We start from the raw sequence: 20,893 nt of genomic DNA, 5'->3' as shown, positions 1-20,893 counted from the left end.
TCTGTACGAGTGCTGCATAATCGCAAAGTGCAATATGTTTTTACCTCTCATATCATATTCAGATATAACATTACTTAGTATTATATCTGTTTTAATTTTAATATAAAGTCACAATTGTTTCAGAGAACCTTAGAGCTACTCTCTCATTAAAGAGGGAGATGACTGACAATGGTTTAACCTGAGAGTCACTATACCTTAGGTAAGGGGCAAGTTTGAGAAGGAGTGTCTTTCATATTAACCTCAGCTATTGTGGGAATTGAACCCATGCTGTTTACATCACGAACCAGGTGTCTAGCCAATTGAGCTGACCGGACCCCATACAGTCTTCTCAAAGGCATCAAAGGACAAGTGCCCAGTCAGGGACACCCACATCCCATGAGTCAATGAAAACAAATTGACATGACACTTAGTGCACCACACAGTCATTATGAGACTGGACTAGCAAGGAAACTGATCAAACAAACTAAAACAGAAATTGCTAGAGAAACTCAGATCTGGCAGCAGCTTCTATGAAGAGAAAACAGAGTTAAAGTTTCAAGTCTAGTGAAATATTCTTCAGAACTTGATTATGTGGCTTAATTCATATCAAAGAATTTCCAAAGCCAACGATGCTATGTACTCAAGATCATCCAATTAGATCATTTGCATCTTTCACTGAAATAGTCAGATGGTGAATTGTTTTTAATAAAAAGCCTCAGTTGCTATGGCAACAACTATAAATGTTTCCTTTAAAGTTTTCCCAATGACCTGCCAATAACCTTCTCAAGGGCAGTTTGGGACAAGCAATAAATAATGGCCCAGCCAGCGACACCCACATCCGCTGAATGAATAAAACAAAACAAAGAAAACATTTGAAACTCAAGCAAGTAATCTATCTTAATTAAATGCTCATTTTCCATGAACTGGTGAGGTATAAATATTCATGACATTTCTCCTCAATGAAAAATCCTGAAAGACAAAGAACTTACCTGGAGATTTTTTAAAATATATCTGCAGCAGGGAGGAGGAGTCTTCTCCCAGCTGCTACTAGAGGAAACTTACCTTGAAAATAAGTCATCTAAAGTACCTGATAGGAGCTAACTGTCAGGGTGACTGCTTCTTACAAAACTCAGCAAGTCTGGCGATAAATTTGGAAGACGTTCAGTGACTTGAGGAAAGTCCAGTACTACCCTGAAAATTTCTATAGCTTCATCCAACCCGCTGAATCCAGTTCCTGCAATTGCACGGCTATGTTCTTCAAGTCATTTAGGTGGATATATGATCATTTAGAAGAATGGCACACATACAAGATCGAATTTCTGTCTGAGATTTATGTTGTTCTCAAACTAATGGAAATTCTGCTAGTCCGTTGTGGTACATCTACAAGATGCACTTTCCTGGACTGTAGCAGTGAGCTGATCTTCGCCAACAATATCATGGAGCAAGATTCAGAGTCAAAAGGAATTAAATCACCAAACAATGAGGTGGTCTTCACCCGTTTCTTACTTGAAGCAGTCTGCTAGGCACAGTGCCCACCTGAATCTACTTTTAACCAGGCTTTTAAACACAGATGTAATACTTGAGCCCAAACTAAGCAGCTCTTATCTAGTTATGCAAATTGAGTGCAAAGCCTATTGCAGAGTCCCCTCCCCCCCGCCCCAAGCACACGCGTGCGCGCGCACACACACACAATGTCAACTTTCAAGCAGAAAAGGGTGGAACTGGCATGGCAGTCCTTTTACCTTTAAAACAAAGAAGCTTAATCAAAACCTCTTCAAGGGCATGATAGAATCTTCAAAGAGATGATGCATCTTTTGTTTATATAGGATTTAAACGCTTTGCCAAAAGATGACTTCTGTCTGTCTGCCTCTGGCCTGTTTCTGCTTCATCTGGCATCTGCTGACCGCACCAGACTACCCTCACTTACTGTGTCTACATCGGACAAATTTCCCACCATGGTATTTAGTTTGTGAGTTTTAATATGACTGAAAGATGAAAGTTTGATTGAGACTCCTGACTGCCACATTGCTATCAAAGTTTCCCTCCATGTGCAAGTAACTGAGTTTGTAGATGGTGGAGTGGGACACGATGCAGATGATCAGATACTGGCTGTGAAGAAGTTGGAGACATAACAATGGAGAGAGGACGTGGCCTTGGCTGCCATTGGGTGTATTGTTGCTGCCATGGTAGAGATTGGCCTCCATGGGCACAATTTAATGGTCCACCTTTGGAGGGTTTGCAGGTAGAAGGTTTTATTAAATTACTTAGTCAACGTTCTCACCATCCTCCAAACTGCCCCCAATTGTCCTTAATTAACAGGGGAAAAACAAAATCTGGGATGGCACTCTCACTCCAGTTGAGGCTGGCTTTTCAGTGGCCAATCAATTGCCATTAAAGGAGCACTTCTCATCTGACCTGAGTGGTTATGGACTGCAGAGGGGAAGCTCAGCAAGATTCAAGATGGCAACAGAGTAGCAGGGTTCATCCACTCCTGCATGCTTTTGTTTTTCTTTTTACTTCTGTTATTTCTCTTTCATTTTTTTCTTTTGTTTTTCTCATCCTTGCAGCCATTTGCAGCAGGTTCATTGGCAAAATCAGCGAGGCAGTTAGAGTGGGCAGTACGCGGATTGGTACTAATTGTTGGAGATGGCGGTGGACATGGCTCCTCACAATGACTGGCAGCAGGGTTCGGCAGCAGCAAAGTTCCTCTGGCAATAGGAGGCAGAATTTTCATGATGGCAGCAGCAGCAAGGCAACCTCTCAGAGGAGGATGGCAGGAGCGGCTGTGAGTCAGCAGCAGCGGCCTGGTCTAGCAGGATTCTGGAGCTGGGGATTCTTGGTTGCAGTATGCCCAGAGCAGGGATTCCTAGTATCATTGAGGCAGCAGCAGAGCCAGGGACTCCTGTTTGCTGGCAAGGTGGGCCCGGCAGTGAAGAGTTGGCACCTAAAGAATGGTGACTCGTATATTGGTGGATCTGGCACAGGTGATGATGAGACGGTACAGGAGGGGAGGCAGTGTAGGAGCCAGCTCAGGGATCAGGACTCTCTTTCAATTATTTCTTTTCTCCTATTTATTCTTAGACTATTCAAAATGGGGCCAGATTGTGACAACTGTTGAAGCTTTGTTTTACTGTATTTTACCGTATCATTCACTGTAAAATGCAAGTGACAATAAATAAATCAATCATCAGCAGCAAAACATGCTGCTCAGAGCTTGGATGGGAGAAGAAGTGGGAGGATAGAGAATGGAGGAAGAGGAGCAGCAAGATCAAGGGGAGGGGTGTCCTTCTCATTGCCCATGACAACCAGCGTAGGCAAAAACTCAGTGCCCCATCATTACAGAGTAAACACAGCTCCACAAGCCATTTTAGTCATTGCCAAGCAAATCAGCCAGGATTTGCACATACATTTGGTGAGATAATGGTCAGTGCAGTCTTCCTTTCTTGACAATACGTATCCACATAACATTGCTTGCAGTCAAAAATGCCTTTGAAAATATGGGTGTGTGGTTTTTAAGAGTAGAGGTGGCCTCAGAGGCAATTATGACGTTAAAAAATGAGGCTAATCAAAGCAGTCGAGATCCCTTGGAATAGGTTACACACCTCCAACTGAATCCCTGCAGTGTGGAAATAGTCCCTTCAGCCCAACAAGTCAACACCGACCCTCTGAAGAGTAACCCACCCAGACCCATTCCCCTACCATCCTATATTTACCCCTGACTTAATGCAACTGAGCTACACATCCCTGAATACTATGGGCAATTTAGTTTGGCCAGTTCACCTGACCTGCACATCTTTGGATTGTGGGAGGAAACTGGAGCACCCAGAGGAAACCTGCACAGACACAGGGAGAAGTGCAGACTTCACACAGGTGGTCAGTCTGTTCTCTGAACCTCCAAAATAGAGATAAGTTCTAGGTAAGTAGAGAATACAGTTTTGCATGTTGCCTGAAGTAAATATATCTCCAATTGTTTCCCTATTTAGATCAAGAAAAATATTAAATGAGAAGTTAAAAAATGTTTCACTAGCTGGATATGTGTTTGCACAGCCCAAATATTTCTCCAAGCATTTTGAGTATTAACTCATGCACAGTCTGTATGCTTGAGAGATATTACTGGATGCAATAAAAGTTAATGAGAAGTGAAGGTCACCTTCAAGAGATGCAGCTTTCCTCCCGAACTTCTTGTGCAGATTAAGAAATGTTTTGTGAATAAGAAACACTGTCTCTCTCCTTCTTTCTTCAACGATAGGGAACCTAAACGAACCTTGGCAAGCTTTCCTCTCTCCACTGAAGGGAGCTGTATGAGGGAACCTGGAATGTCAAAAGAACTCCGATCAGTTGCTATACTCAGAAGGATACTGAAAAGGCCACGTGCACTGAATTTGTTAATTGTGCAGATTTTAATCAGTGTTCAAATAAGAAAACAAAGTCAAGGGGAAACAAAGTAATGCAACTGCTTGATTTGTTAGAATGATCCAATGACCAGCTAATATTAGATGTTAAACTATCTTGTGTTGGGTCAGCTGTGTTCAGGACAACACATCAAGTCAAGTTGCCAAAGTCTTACCGTAGGGCTGCTTTCACATTAGAAAGAGATGACTGCTGGTGATTTAACCTGAGGGCAACCCAACCAGAGGTTGAGGGGAGAGGTTGGGAAGGACAGTGCTTCATGGTAACCTCAGCCAATGTGGGGATTAAACCCATACTATTGACATCACACTGTTTCACAAACACATCCAGCTAACTGAGCTAAATCAACACCCTATATAACACATAAGCACCACCATCCTGTAAATTTTGAAGAAAATACTTATCTGAATATGGAGCCAAAAGGAATAGTTTGATATGTTCTACTACAGAGCCATTGGTTGTGTCAGCTCTTGCTCATCTCCACTCCTTATGATCATGTTCCCCTACCCCACCTCACTACACCACATATTGAACACTACGGTCATCACAGCACCTATCACAAGGTCAATACTAATCCATTGCCAAGCTGCCTACAAATAACCAGAATAATTCAGTTGCTCACTATTCTTATTTAAATGAAACCAGAGGCTCACTTAATTGTTCCTCACACCAAGCTCAGACTGGTAGGTCAGCATTGGTAACATTTGTGGCTTTTACTCCTACATATAGTATTTACAACACTATAATGCTACGAAATCACAGACTTACACATATAGTTTAGGTTCAGGGTTGCTGATCTTACTGTATGTTACACATACATGTAGTAGACTGACTTCATTACATAGAGAGGTGACTGAAGATAAGGTATGCACCTTTACACCAAAAACTCTCACGTCATGTCACCATCTTAAACATGTCTGCATGGTTTGGAATCCGCGTCATATGACACTAACCAGTTATTAAGTCACTTCATGCTAAGTATGGGAGAAACAAAGGACACCAATCAATTTTGGATTTTGTTTATTCTTTGGTAGGATATGGACATTACAGGCTAGGCCAACATTATTGTCCATCCCTAATTGCCCAGAGGGCTGTTAAGAGTCAACCACATTGCTGAGAGTCTGGAGTCTCATACAGACCGTACCAGGTGAGAATGGAAGCTTCTCTCCCTAAAGGACATTTGTGATCCAGATGAGTTATCCAACAATCAACATCAATTTCATGCTCTTAATTCCAGATTTTCAATTTAATCCAAATTCCACCATCTGCCATTGTGGGATTTGAACCTGGGTCCTCAGGATCATTATTGGATCATTAATAGTCAAGAGGTAACACCACTGAGCCACTGCCTCTCCTCTACTTTTCTTTCCTTTTTTTTCCTTTGTAAGAGATTTTTACTAAATGCACTTTCTGTAACTCATCTTCCTTTAATTGTACTGAAAGTGCAATTTGTTCAAATCTAAATTCAGGTTAATATTGAAATGATTCACAATCAGGTTAACATTGTGGCCTTTCAGCAAAAGCTGTATACCGGCCTGCCCACTTACATCGACATTGTTCATTCAAATTTGACCAACATTTGACAACACAAAAACAAAAGTTCCAAAAATAAATAACAGACTTAGGAGAGAAGTTAATGCCCTTGTGCTTCTGAAAATGTTATACCATCGCAGTAACCTCAAAGAAGAAGCTGTGAAATCTGTTGTGGTTTAGTGGAATCCCTGAAGGCTTGAATAAGAAATCCCACATAGAGACAAACTACTTTGGGGATACAAACCGTGTCAAACCCCTACTGAGCTACTTCTTACCATTTTCCCTTCTCCTGTAAGAGCACATATCCAATCCTATCTCTGCATTCACCTAATGCTAAGTCACTGCGAGTATACCACTTCCAAAACATATAGAACTCGATAATCTCCTGATACTGCTCATTGCCGCATGCCAGCATAATGCTGCAAACTGATATCAAGGTCAAAACAAGGTCAACCCACTCCCCCAGTAGACTTTATGAGCAAATACAGAACCAAGTCTGTAAAACTGCAATGACTGTAAGAAGACCAGGATAAATAAATGCCAGTCTTTCACTTATACAACTTTAAATGTTCTGCTGCAGGAACTGAAGGGTAATCATCTTTGGAGCAGTATAGTCTCCCTCCCTGAACTATAGCACAAGAGAAACTTAAAATAATCCTTACTGCAAGAAACTGGGAGCAGGTGAAGGTGAATTTTGCTGTTCTCCAAACATTTGCCAAGGAAAGTAATCAAATTTTGCTTCATTATATACATTTTCCATATAAAACAACTTGGCAGCCCTTCACTGCAAATAATTCATCATTAGGAGAAACACTTCCTCATAATCTATTCCTCCCAGCCCGCTCATGATTTTAAATACCTCTATCAAATCTCTTCTTAACCTTCCCTTCTCTAAGGAGAATAGTCTGAACAATTTAACTGAAGTCTGTCATACCTGAAATCATTCTCAGAAGTCAGTTCTATGTCATCCCCAAAAAATGACAGAAAATACTGAGCCAAAAAGTAGTATTCTGAAGAAGAATCACATCGAATCTACTATACTAAATCTGTCACCACAAATGCTGCAAGATAGGTGAAGTACCCTTACCTTGCCGTACAAATGTCTGACTTGCATCCAGCAATATGTCACATCCTTCCACAATTGTTCGTTCTATTGCAAGATTTTTCCTAATGTTTTCTGTGTCACTCACTTCATCATGCATTACCCTGAATAAGCAGAACAGTATAGTCAGTAGACAATTTACAGCATTTAATTGCTCTTGCTGCACAGAAAAGTTAGTCACAGCAAATTATTGTAATTAACTGTATACACATAGGGAGAATTAATATGAATGAAGGTCACTTAGCAAGGGTGAGACTTAGTCAAGAGTATGCTCCATTATTATAAAGTATAATGTGTCTATAATTATAAAGCTTGGCAGAAGTTCCACGCTCTTCTAATAATAACTGGATAAAGCTTTATAACCTATTTGAGAACCAACTTAATGACTTCAGATCAGTTTCATAATTCTAAGTTATTTAACAATTGCATTCTTGTCTATTCGAGGTGAAACTAACGACTAACCATACCATGCTGCAGGTGCCATGTGTCATTATTATAAAAATAATAGTTTAAATTAAGACGTGTAAATAAGAAAGCATACATTCCCTCATTTTAATTTTATTCTAAGTGTACAATATAAATTCATGCGATTTGTATAATTTTGTTCTGGTTTTTAACACACTTGATCACAAGGGTTTGAAATTGGTCTTCAGTGGTAGCACAAAGTAGAAAATAGAGAAATGATGGTTCAACAGAATAGAAAATCATGCAAGTTGGAAAATGAGCTGCCGATTCACTATCATTCACTTTGTACCTCCGTCAAAGATCAATTTTATGCCGAGGCTAAAACTAATTTTGCCTAACACTGAACTGTGCAGTATTGAAGCTGACCAGAACCCTCAAGATCTCTGTGATAAATTCACCAACGCTACACAGGCTTTTGTAAACTTCTTTTATCGATTATTTTAAATAGACAATAACCCATTTTAAAACATTTGTTCTCTGATATTGTATTGCAATTTCTTTGCAGCAACATGTGTAAGTTGCTCTTATCTCTGTATCACCTTCATTTCTCAGTCTGCAAGTGAAAAATGTGTTTCCACAGTCTCAATAAATATAACTTTTGATTTAACATACCACATGAGGTATCTGAATTAATTACTGAAAATTCAAATCACGCACCCGACCATTCATTTATGCTATATAACATAATGTTTGAGCTATAAAAGCTCATTAAAGTTTACTTCAATAGCAACTTTGGCATGGGTAACAGTCAACCTGTGGTATTGCAAATGTTGGGAATAGATGTCTACACGCACAGACTGTGCGCAAAATTGGAAAATATGGAACCTTTTGGTCACTTTTCAGAATGAAATGGCTTCTTCCGATGTCATGACTTGGAGATGCGGGTGTTGGACTGGGGTGGACTAAGTTCAAAATCACACAGCACCAGACTATAGTCCAACCAGGCTATAGTAAGCACTAGCTTTCAAAGCGCAGCTCCTTCAGCAGGTGATTGTGGAGCATAAGATCATAGGACACAGAATTTATAGCAAAAGCTAACAGTGTGATGTAACTGAAATTATATATTGAAAGAGACCTGGATTGTTTGTTAAGTCTCTCATCTTTTAGAATGACCATGTAGGTTGCAGTTATTTCATATGTAGATCCCAGAACTTTTAAAGTTACATTCTGAAGTGAACTTTAACAACAGGTGCCATGTCAGCTCAGATAATGCATTGAAGGGGTGAGGTGCCCTGTGTGAGGCTGTGTCCAACTGTTCAGACTGACTCTAAATCTAGAAAAGGGATTTACTGAATCTTCCATGGATTCGTGCAGTTTTTGAGCAAAATAAAATATAATTCTGCAAGTACAAATTCACCCCAAAAACTTATATGTCTGTGTGTGCATGTGGGCATGTGCGTGCAGGGGGACATGAGTGTCTGTGAGAGTGTTGTATGTGTGTATGTGTGTGAGTGAGTGAGTGAGAGAGTGTAAAGGGCTATAAGTCTGTGAGAGGTGGATCTTCTGTTGTGGTTTCTTTGAAAATGAGTTCCACAGCTTACCTGCTGTTTACAAAAAGTCAAATGACTTTGGAGAAAAAGACAATTGAAGCTTTTAGGGAGATAAAAGAAAGAGTTTGTGGTCTTCAATTGCTAGAAATCATGGCTATGGAACAGACTATGGCGACTGGTGTGCTGATAGTTTCCTTGCAGCCTTGTCTATATTTTAAGTTATTGAGCCATACAGATTAGAGAGAAGTCCATTAGTCCACTATGTCTGTGCTGGCCAACAAACACCAAACTACACGAATCCCATTTATCTGCACTTGGTCCATAGCCTACTATGCCTTGCCATTTTAAGTGCTCGTTCAGATGCTTATTAAATGTTGGGAGAGTACAGGTAGTTCTCCTATAACAGGCATTTATTAAAGGTGATTTGTCTGTAAGACGATTTGTGAATTGCCGACCTTTTCTTGTAATAAAACGAACACAAGGCAATTCGCATCCCCAGCACTAGGAATCACGGTACATGGAGGACTGGACTCCATGTTAGCATCACATGATTAGTTGGCTCGTACGCTTTCTCGTGAAGGGTTTCATGAAAGTATTGTGAAATGTTTGTGCTAGTGGACTTGGACAAGCATCGTGAAAATGTCTCTACAGCCTGAGGACAAGAAGCTGGGAGCAATTTGTTAATTTAAAAACTTAACTATTTAAGATAAGAGTGAAATTTCAATGGAATTGACTAACAGTAAAAGGACAGTGTTGAGGAGCAGTTTGAAAGTTGGCTTTTTTTTGTATTAACAGCTTTCTTCACTCTTTTTGTTTACAAAATATGTTTAGATGTTAAAGAATATCTGCAGACTCATGTCAATCTCTTTCAGTGACTAATCACTATGGTAACCAACTGCAAAAAAAATACAAGCACAGGGGCTTGGACATAGTCAGTCAGGAAACTCTGCACATTGAGAGTAAGGAAGAGAAAAGTGGGTGGCACACGGTTACTTTTGGTGTATGTGTGGAGATGTCCTGAGAGGGTGAGTAGGCTGTACAGAAGAGATTCAGGGTTAATCAGGGCCAGATATTAGTGAGGATGAGAGTGAGTGGGGAAAATGTTGCAGGAAATGTGGGTAGAGGATCAGAGATCGAGTGAGTGTGAGGTATCATCACGAAGATGGTGGCATTTCACTGGCAGAGTGAAGAAGATCCTTGATCTTCTTCCTAATTCTGTGCATTCCTTCAGATGGAAGAGACTCCACTGGCCTGGATAGTAATCCTGGTCCAGGTTGGTGTGGTTACAGTAGAATGGTGTCCTCTTTTGGCCTGGGAGAAAAGGATGTCCTGCCTCTGCATCATCTCATTCCCATCAGCAGCATCTCCATGTTCCTGCCCACAGAGAGAAACACCAATTTTCCATTGTCCAAAGCTGATGTCAGGAATCATGCAGGGCAGTTCCAAACTGACAGCTCTTGTCTGGGTGCACAATATCTTTTTATAGATGTTGCTGCACCACAAACTTTGGTCAATTCTGGAATATCCAGGAAGTGGAGAGTTGTTTTGGAAATGACACATGGCATGATGGCGTTAGAATGTGTGAGAGGGGCACTGAAGGGTGGGGTAGGTAATAAATCAGACAGGTTTTATAAAATAAGATAATATACATCCCCAAACATCACAATGTGAAACCCTCTGAAAAATTTGACAAAACTGACACATAGCAAAATAAATTAAAATTCAGTCCTTAATCTAACAAGGCAGGTTACATTCTGACTTGTGCAGTGTTACCATTGGATGGGATCAGAAGACTGACTAGAAGGTAATGCAGCCAGTAGGTATAGATACCAATGGAGAGTAATCAGTTGAAGATTCTGATGAATTCCACTATAAAGTACCATACAACAGGACAGTTACAACAGGTCAAAATTTACTTAGACTATGCAATCGTTCGTGTTAGGCTAACTACTATTTTTGGTTCAAATTTTAGTGGTATTTGTAGTGGTTCGCACCTTACCTTGTTTTTCCCCATAGGCCCCATATTTCTATTGCACAATTTTCTCTGACACAGCATCACATGGGAATACAATTATAGTGTTATAGGAGAACTACCAGTACCTGCCTCCACCATCTTCTCAGGCAATACGTTCCATATATCTACCACCATCTGGGTGAAAAATCTTTCTTCGGATCTCCTTTAAACCACCTACTCCTCACCTTAATCTTGCACCCGCTGGTCTTAGACATATCTGCCATGGGGAAAATATTGTTATGATCCACCCTGTCTATGCCTTGCATAATTTTATATATCTCAAAGAGATAGTCGCTCAGCCTCTTCTGCTCCAAGGAAAACAAACCCAGCCTGTCCAGTCTCTCCTCAGAACTGACATTTCATTGCAGGTAACATCCTGGTGAATATCCTCTCATTTTACTAGTGCAATCATGACATTCCAATAGTGTGGTGACACAGTATTCCATCTGTGACCTAATCAATTTCTTATAAAGTTGTAACAAGACTTCCTTGATCCTATATTCTACAATCCAGCTAATTAAGGCAAGCATTCTGCATACCTTCTTCACCAGCCTGTCTACCTTGCTGATGCCTTCAGAGATCCATGGACTTGTACACCAAGGTCCCTTTGTTCCTCAGTACTCCTTGGGAACCTACCATACATTGTGTATATCTTTCTCTTATTAGACCTCCCAAAATGTATTGTCTTGCACTTATCAAGATTAAATTCCATCTGCCAATGCTCTGCCCAATTCACCAGCTGATCAATATCAGACTGTAGCTTGAGACCATCATCTTCACTATCAACAACACACCCAATTTTTGTGTCGAATGCAAAGTTACTAATTAAAATTTTTACATTCACGTCCAATTCATTAATGTGCAGAACAAACAGCAAGGGTCCCCACACCAACAGCTGTGGTATGCTGCAGGTGACAGGCCTCCAAAACCAAAAACCTCCTATTTACAAGCTTACTTGATTTCTATATTCACAGATATAAATGAACAGTAAGGAAAGAAGCCTCAGGAAATGCAAATCTCTCTCTCCTTTTTTCCTGTAAAATTTCTTGAGAACCTGATAAAGTTTTCAAATATCTGAATTTACGAATGCTTCTGCCACTTTACTTTGCGTACATGCAGCTATGCAGGATGCATCTGATAACTTTTAATTTCAATGCTCAGCACTCCCTCACTTTGTGCTGCCAGCCTCTGGAGCTTGTATTGTATTTTAATGTTTACTGAGAGGCAGCAACTTGTCACAGTTCAGAAAACTGAGCAATCAGATGGGTAGACATGTCACTATTCAGCACTGTGCTACAGCATGTGCCAGCAGTTTACACAGTAAACACTATGGCTTTAAGAGGTTATTTTGTCCTTTTTGTAAAGGAGATCTTAGGGTAGAGGTACCCAGCAGTCCACCAGACATGAGAGTAAACAGCTTGTCAAGGTCTCTGATTTTTGTTTAGAAGTTGGAATAATAGAAGTAGTCTGAATGGGTGTGATCACGCTCTCACAAAACCATGTTTTTCAGTTTAGTTTTTCTTTAGTTTTTCAGTAGCAGCAGTTGCTGTTTGGGTCTTAAAGAAGTGAAAGTTATTTTTTTCCTTTCTCGGTTACAGCTAAAAGCTAGGGGGTTTCTTCCTGCTGTTGGAGTTGCACGTGAGACAATCTGTTTTCTGAATTTGCCTTTTGCTAAGGGTGTGGTTATGGAATATTACTATATTGGAACAGTTACTATTTAGTAGCTAACTAATCTATTATTCTGTTAAGTTTTCCAATAGAGTTACAGCTAAGCCAATTCTTTCCATTATTTTTTCTTTTGTTGTGTTTTAGCTAGAGTGAATGAATAAAATTTGTTTTGCTTCAACTCTGGTGGTTTGACCAATCAAATTGGATCGAAAATGCAGCACTTTGCATTTACCTTTAAAGTATTAAAAATTTAGATTCTATCTTCTTAAAATATTTTGAGGGGGTCTGGTCTGATCTGGTTCATAACAACACACTGTCATTTGGTTGAAGCACATGTAATGTGTGGAAGTCAGAAGGGACCAGAAGGAATACAGTCAGTCAAGTGGCCTGTCAAATTCCAGTCCATGGAGTTAGTCACGATCAGTCCTGTGGGTCAGGTACAAACTGTTCGAGGATTACAGCACATCAGTCAGGGTGTCAGGGTGTAATGGAGATATCAGTCTGGGGGAGTTGGGTATTTTATTCAAAGTGAAACAAAGTGAGGGACTGATTACAATGGAGTTGAATGGGAGAGCAGCTAGTGGTGATACATGAGGAGGACTGGCGGTGAGATGTCCCCAGGGAGTGAATGGCAAGTACAGAGGGCAGGAAGGTTAGTACTTTAGAATGATGAGATCAGTGAGAATCATTGGGTGGACATGCTGCATGCAATTGCGAGAGTCGTGAAGGGGGAAAAGCAGGAACAATCAGCCATGATCATAATGAATGCCAGAGCAGACTCCAATCTTGCTCCTATTTTAAAAGTCTATATTCTATAGTCCAATAGCCTTAGTGAACATTGACAGAATTAAACTGAGTGGTGGCCCTGTGAATGTGAGGTAGCAAAGAGAAGGTAGCAGGACTTACCCTTGCAGTGCTCATAAGATCATTATCTTTCTGCCTGAACTGTGTTTCACCCAATACACTACACGTTTATCAAGATTTCTCTCTCATCCCAGGCTGGCTTGACTTCCTTTGTCAATCAGCAGAAAAAGGAACTGCCCTCCTTTCCACCATACCATCTACCAGCACCTCCAGCTCTCAGTCAGTGAACCAAGGAGTTAGCTTGCCTTTCTGGAACATTCCCTTGTGGTTAACAGTGCAGGATCAGAGTGTGAAGGACAATTCCTAGCCTGTAAGTCTCAAGCAGTGTGAAGCTGGGGTTGATATCTGATGCAGTGGAGTTAATATCACAAACTTCTTGTAGCATTGAACATTTCAACCTATCTTGCATGATTCCAGGAGACTAAAGAGACTGGCTGTATACTTAATAGGATGAAGAACAGAAGATTGTGTGCAAAAAGTTACCATGGACCATGGTGAACTGGGTACCCACGAATCTCACTTGAAAAATCACTTTGCCACAAAATGGGAAAATTCAGCCCTCTGACCATAAAAGGCCTTTTATGCTTATAAAAAGGAGGCTGCATATCTTCATCAAGACAAGTTAGATACTAAAATGGAAAGATTATGCAAAAACTTTTATTTGGAAAATTTCATGTAACTTATGAAAAGTTCCCAAGAGACAAGACTACATTGTAAATTTCAATTTGCTATCAATTAGAAAATAGACTGAAAATTCCAGACAGACCTCTGGAAAAATCACCATTAAGTATCAACAACTTCAATTTCTTTTCGAATGGCATTGGAAAAATAATCATTACAACTTCATATTCAAACAAATTGGTCCACACCAAAACCCAACTAGTTGACTAGCTTTTAAAGATCACAGCACATTCACAGTACACAGTACAATAAGAGGAAAGTAAAGGTGAGAATTTAAAAAGTTTTAGATCAGAGAATATTCATGAATAATAATGGATCACATGCCCTAAAAAGGGGCACTTTTTTGATGACATGGGAACAATCTAGTGTCATTCAATTGTTTATTAAAGAAATGATAATGGTGTCCTGAGTTACAGATGATAAAATTTAGATTTTGATGCAAACTACCTTTCTAAGTAGTTAAGTGGCCATAATTTAATACATAGCTCACACTTATTGCTCATCACTCTCAGAATCAAACTTACAGTTGAAGTTTCATGTTTTACTCTGACAATGTGAACATAATTATGAATAAAATGACTTTAAATAAAACTTAGCATGGTTTTAAAAATCCTTGTTTTGACTTTATGCTTGTTAAATTGTTTAGAAACTATTATTTTAAACAATACTGGACTTGATGTTCTGTTCTCTAGGGCCCCCATGTGGTTTATGTTAGATTCCACATGGATACCTCAGAAAGCAGTTACTATCCAGGTTGTTCATTCTCGTTTGTTTTATTCAGGAGACTTGTTGGGGCGATGTTGCACAGTGTATGAGCTTGAAGTGATTCTGGGGTATAGTGGTTATGTTGATGTAATGGAGTACTCTTCCTAGAGAAGGAGTTACTTTCCAATATGATATATTAGCCACATCTTTATAAAATACTGCAGATGATAGAAATCGGAAATAAAAACAAAAAAATACTTGAGTGTTTCAAGCCCAATGTGACTATTCTCAGAATTAGAGTTCTGAAGAAGAATCATATCAGACTTGGAATGGGAGCTCTCTTTCTCTCTCCACAGAGGCTGAAGACCTGGTGGGTCACAATTTTATCTTGGGACAAAGTTGAACATGGGGTGGAATTGAGAGCTGGGCCATCGTAAATCCCTGAGCTTAATTAATATAGTTCATGACCTAACTCAGGTCTATAGCCAACAATGAGATAAGTGAACTAATGGCAGGTGCCATGGATCCTCAGGAATGGCCCTAGGCAGTCTGGCATAAGTCGCAGTCATAGGTGAGGTCCATAGTTTCTTTGTGGTGCCTAGAGGAGCACCATATTGATTTCTACATCCATGGAAAGTTAAGTCAATTGGAGCATCAGATGCAGCAATTGACAGAGTGCATCCTGGCTGTCTGGAAGACCTGGACATTCTGAATGCCAGCTTTTGCAGAATAATAAAAATCTAACTATTAGGTTCAGTATCTTACTGGAGCGTAGTAAAATGTTAGGTTTAGATTAAGGGTTAGAGTTAATTCTTGCCTAACACAAAAATGATGATAGAGAAATGGGACATTACATTTGGATGGCTGTTCAAAATGCCCCATTGCTGATTCATCACCCCTACCCCATCAGAGCCCTACACGCTACCTATGGTCCCAATGAACACATATTTCCCTACAAGGGGATGGGTGAGTCAGAGTTTGGAGGAACCTGAAGGGCTGCAAGACTAATGAGGAGTTGGTCGTCAACATCTGGTCAGTCAGTGAATGGGCATGAACAGTCTGCCTTGAGCTGGGTTTTAAGCAGCAGGGTAATACCTTCTAGAAAGAGTTAGACAAGGATAAATGAGTTGTAGTTTCACAAGGGCACTCAAATGGACATTTAACCCATTACATTGCTGTTCAATTTTTCTGCACTGTGAAAGTTATTTCTTTGCTCCATTTCCTGATTTATCTATTTTGGCCTGCTGCCTGAAAACTACCTTTCTCCCTTGTGAAGAAAGGTAAGACAGGAGCTGAATAAGATAAGCAATGGGAGCCCCGACAATAATCAGTAACCCTTGATGAAGGGCTCCTGCCCGAAACGTCAATTTTCCTGCTCCTCAGATGCTGCCTGACCTGCTGTGCTTTTCCAGCACCACTCTAATCTCCAGCATCTGCAGTCCTCCCTTTCGCCCCAACAGGAATGAATGGTTAATTATGCTGAAGGCTCGTACTTCAGAACTTGTGCATCACATGGCTGCACTACTTCATTCCAAGTGAAATCTGCCTGAATCCAAGCAGCCACACTGTGCTCCTTCACTGCCTGCTATTGCTCCTTCTCCTCCAACCAAACAGAGGCACTCAGCACATTCCTCCTCCTCCTCCTCCTACTAGAACCACAGTCCTCACTGCTATGTTGCGCAAGGTGTCACCAGACCACCACCATCCTGGATACTCTGGCCAGTGCATACTAAAATATGCCCCAGATTTATCCACGCACCTGAAGCACATCTCCAGCCTCCTGACTGCTTGCTTTACCCTAACTCTGACCGTCAGCTGGTTTCAATTATACCTTTCTGAGGCATCAGCTTCTCATGGAGCGGGAGTCATCAGACACCTCTTCAGCGGGCAGTTCTTGTATCCCAGGAGCTGCTTTGAGATATGACAGTCACAGGAACACTTGACTGGTCCAGGCAGCTTGGTGGGAAACTTTCGGTGGTTGCAGACAAAGTACACGTCAATACAGCAGAAACGCCTTCTGTTGATGAAAGCTCAGGGTTGGTCCAGGATGGTCTCAATCATCCCTGAACTCTCTGGCAAAGTCCTGAACATGTGCGAAGTCAGTCAGCTCAGTAAAGTCCAGCACATTCTGGCTGGCTTCATTGGTTGAGGAGTGCACATAATGTCTAGCTTTTCGCAACATGTCATGGTCACTGTGAGATCCATTGGCGGACTGCTGATTGTGAAATGTTGTAACTATCATCAGCAGATTCAGGAGAAGAAATGAAGGGTATGGCTGGTGGTTCAGCAAAAGGCTGCTGCTGATGGTGCTGTTTATCTTGTTCCTGATCTGAGGTCCAAGTGAAAACTGTGTAAACACTCCCATGTCAAACAGAAGTTTGACAGCTAGAAAAAGGGCAGATTAAAAAAAAACAAAAACAGAAATGGCTGGAAAAGCTCAGCAGGTCTGGCAGCATCTGTGGAGAGAAATCACAGTACTCCACAGATGCTGCCAGGCATGTTCAGCTTTTCCAACCATTTCTGTTTTTGTTTCTGACTTCCAGCATCTTACAGTTTTTATTAAATATAATAAACTCTGAAGTAACAGAAATTATTTCGAATTAAGTGGAAATCACTTCTAGAGCAGTGAAAGACTATTCTCATAACAAGCCCTTTGAGTAAAAAACTTTCCTCTAGGCAAAGGAGCAGATGTGAAGCGTCGGTTTTCAAAAGGTTTCCTAGCCCTCGCTTGTTCAGTTCCTTCAAATCTCATCGCCGTGAATTCCTGGGTGATTTTCACAATGCCCACAATCGCATGATTAAAACTCAACTCCTGACTTAAAATGATTCTTAATGAGCATTAATTAGAAACCAATTAGTCCCTCAGTGGTTTCTCACATGTCACAGAACGAGCTCAGGTCAGTGTTGCTGTCAGCTCCCTGACACTCTAGCACAACGAGCTGTTTTGCCTTCTCACTGTAAGCCTGCTTACATTTTGCACTTAAAAATCCCCTTATTATCTTTGTTTGGACACCCTCTACACTATTATTCCAACACTTACTTTGTGGTCAGTAATTAGTAATTAAAGCAATGCATTCTTTCGAAGTTTCTGTTCCCTATACTGCTCGTGTGTCCCTGCAAGTGACAGTGAGTTTCCACGCTTCTCTCAGTAGGATTATTAATGTTCCATTCATTTGTATCCATTCCTGCATCAAATCAAAAGCTACTTGCTTTTGTTCCCAGAGGTTGAACATTAGATTTTGTTCTTGAAAAGAACTCCAGCACAACTTTTGGGTGGTGACAAATCCACTTACCTCAGACCATGGCAATGCTAGACAATTGTGGTGAGCTAGTCTTAAATGGGCAAAGTTCTGCTGCATCTCGACATTGGTGCTATCAATCTGATAAATCAGTTCAAATATTTTTCAATTTGGTCCCAAGGAGTGTGCAACCAATCATGAGCACTAAATGTGACACAACTGACAGGAAATATAGCTGGTGATGTAAGTTATTACAACGCTTCTACCCACATATAGTTATATCTTTGGTCATTCCTGGCAGGAAATCCTACAAATGGTTGGCCCAGCAGAATTTTTACTTCAATTTCTGAAGGTGACTCAGTCACTATCATATAGCAGGAGGGAGGGGCAAGGAAAGAACAAGCAATCTATGCATTCCTTCTATCTACCTTTAAACTGTCTTTATTAGATAGGAAATCCTAGCTCCCAATCTTAGAACCATCACTTCAGCAATGTTTTGCCAGAGTCATTACAATCACACTGGAATAATTAATCAGCACATTTCAATACTTAATAAGTGCACTGGCTAATCAGTAAGATTGGAATAATTACTGAGAACACTGGAATACATTTTTTTTTATTCATTGCCTTGCCCCTTCCTCCTATCGTGTGGTGGTGACTGAGTCAAGTTCAAAACTTAAAGTAAAAATTCTGTTGGCCCTACTATTTGCAGGATTTTCTGCCACAAATGACTGAGGACACATAACATGACTGGCTATATGTGGGTAGAAGCATTTGTTGCCTGCCCCGAATTGCCCAGAGGGCAGTTAAGAGTCAACCACATTGCTGTGGGTCTAGATTCAAATGTAGGCCAGACCAGGTAAGGGTGGCAGTTTTATTCCCTTCAGGACTTTAGTGAATCAGCTGGGTTTTTCCTGAAAACCGATAATGGTTTCATGGTCATCATTGGACTCCTAATCCCAGATTTTCTTTTTATTATGTTTAAATTTCACCATCTGCCATGGCAGGATTCAAACATTGACTGGATCAACAGTCCAGCAACAATACCACTACACCATAGCCTCATCTAGAGGGAGGAGTGCATAATGAGTGCACTGAAATAACCAAATCAGTGAATTCAAATAAATAGCAAAAGCATTGCAATGGTTAATAGTTATCAATGGCTTAATCAGGAATAGCAGTTCAAACCCAACAGGGACACAGTGTGGGTAACAGTGTGCCAATTGTTTGTTATCTAATCCACTAATTCTTCCCTAAAATCAATGAAAATAAGAAGTGGTTGGGGGCTGTATAACAGGCAAGGTGGTCCACCAATCACTTATGTGCATCTCCAGCAAGATTGAATTTGATCTCCAATTAAGCAGATGGATGATGTTGGGATAGTATCGGGGGATGAGCTTAGAATAGTTCACAGGTCAGCACAGCATCAAGGGCCAAAGGGCCTCTACTGCACTGTATTGTTCTGTGTTCTATGTTCTATGTTCTAACTGGAGTTGGGCACCAGTTCCATTCTCAAAATTCATCAAATTAGGCAGGTTCTAATTTGTTTATTCTGGAGTTAAGGGTGAACATCTACCAAATGCAGTTTCTAAAATATGAAAATACTAACCTACCTTGAAAGATCTTCTAGTTTCGATTTTGCAAATTCCAGACTTTTTCGTTCCACGTGCTCATATGGTGTGTGCGCCAGGAGTTCATGCAATGTGATTATATATCGTGGGATCTAAAGTTGTTCAACAGTGAAAGGCAAAGTGGGTGAGAAAGCAAGTATAATATCATTCTTAACAAAGTGTCATTGGATTCTGCGATAAGCAGTCTTCACAGACTCAGCACCAATGGTTTACGATGATAGGGAATTGTGCGTCGAATCCGCTGAACTTGATGCATACAATACGTGTCTTAGAGACAGTGTTTCTGAATAGCACTCATTCTGAGGCCTGCTACTACTGTTTTGAATGCCAGTAGATAATAAATTTTCATTTTTAATTTTGCCTTCAGAGTTACTCGGGCATGCTCCTGATTATAATTATTACTAATTTCAATGTGAAGAAAGTGCATTCTGCCCAGAAAAAGAGAAAACAAAATTGAAAATATTGTGCTAGATTCAGAGCCGGATATCAAACCAAGGCCCAAACGTTGGTATCAAAATTATGGGAAAGCAAATAGTGATCTCTATTATTTCCCCAATTTCCCCAACATCTTAAGCTGAAGCAATTAGATACAAAAACCAAGAAGTCAGAGATGTTTCATTTCTCCATACTCTTGTTAAAATGGCACATCACTCACTGCTTCACTCCCTATTTCAGTGCAGCACAAAGTCAATGTACTTATACATTTATAGAGTCATAGAGATGTACAGCATGGGAACAGACCCTTTGGTGCAACCCGTCCATGCCAACCAGATATCCCAACCCAATCTAGTCCCACCTGCCAGCAACCGGCCCATATCCCTCCAAATCCTTCCTATTCATATACCCATCCAAATGCCTCTTAAATGTTGCAATTGTACCAGCCTCCACCACTTCCTCTGGCAGCTCATTCCAAACACGTAACACCCTCTACATTAAAAAGTTGCCCCTTAGGTCTCTTTTATATCTTTCCCCTCTCACTTTAAACCTATGCCCTCCAGTTCTGGACTCCCCAACCCCAGGGAAAACACTTTGCCCATTTACCCTATCCATGCCCCTCATAATTTTGTAAACCTCTATAAGATCACCCCTCAGCCTCCGACGGTCCAGAGAAA

At 40.6% G+C, this 20,893-nt stretch overlaps 1 protein-coding gene across 2 annotated transcripts in view; it reads right to left on the bottom strand.

Annotated features, from left to right (window-relative positions):
• The window catches only part of rasgrf2b (Ras protein-specific guanine nucleotide-releasing factor 2b), a 230,526-nt gene that overhangs the window by 108,067 nt on the left and 101,566 nt on the right, over positions 1-20,893 (bottom strand). For both annotated transcript variants that reach the window (XM_072582334.1, XM_072582343.1), the window contains exons 8-10: positions 19,764-19,873; positions 7,010-7,128; positions 4,130-4,290 (exon numbers count right to left, since the gene is read on the bottom strand). In XM_072582334.1, the coding sequence (XP_072438435.1) occupies positions 4,130-4,290; positions 7,010-7,128; positions 19,764-19,873 (390 nt within the window). The remainder of the gene's footprint in view (positions 1-4,129; positions 4,291-7,009; positions 7,129-19,763; positions 19,874-20,893) is intronic.

Source organism: Chiloscyllium punctatum, chromosome 2, assembly GCF_047496795.1.
Source record: "Chiloscyllium punctatum isolate Juve2018m chromosome 2, sChiPun1.3, whole genome shotgun sequence".
In the NCBI taxonomy this organism is placed as follows: Eukaryota; Metazoa; Chordata; class Chondrichthyes; order Orectolobiformes; family Hemiscylliidae; genus Chiloscyllium; species Chiloscyllium punctatum.
This window is presented reverse-complemented; position numbering and strand designations above follow the sequence as displayed.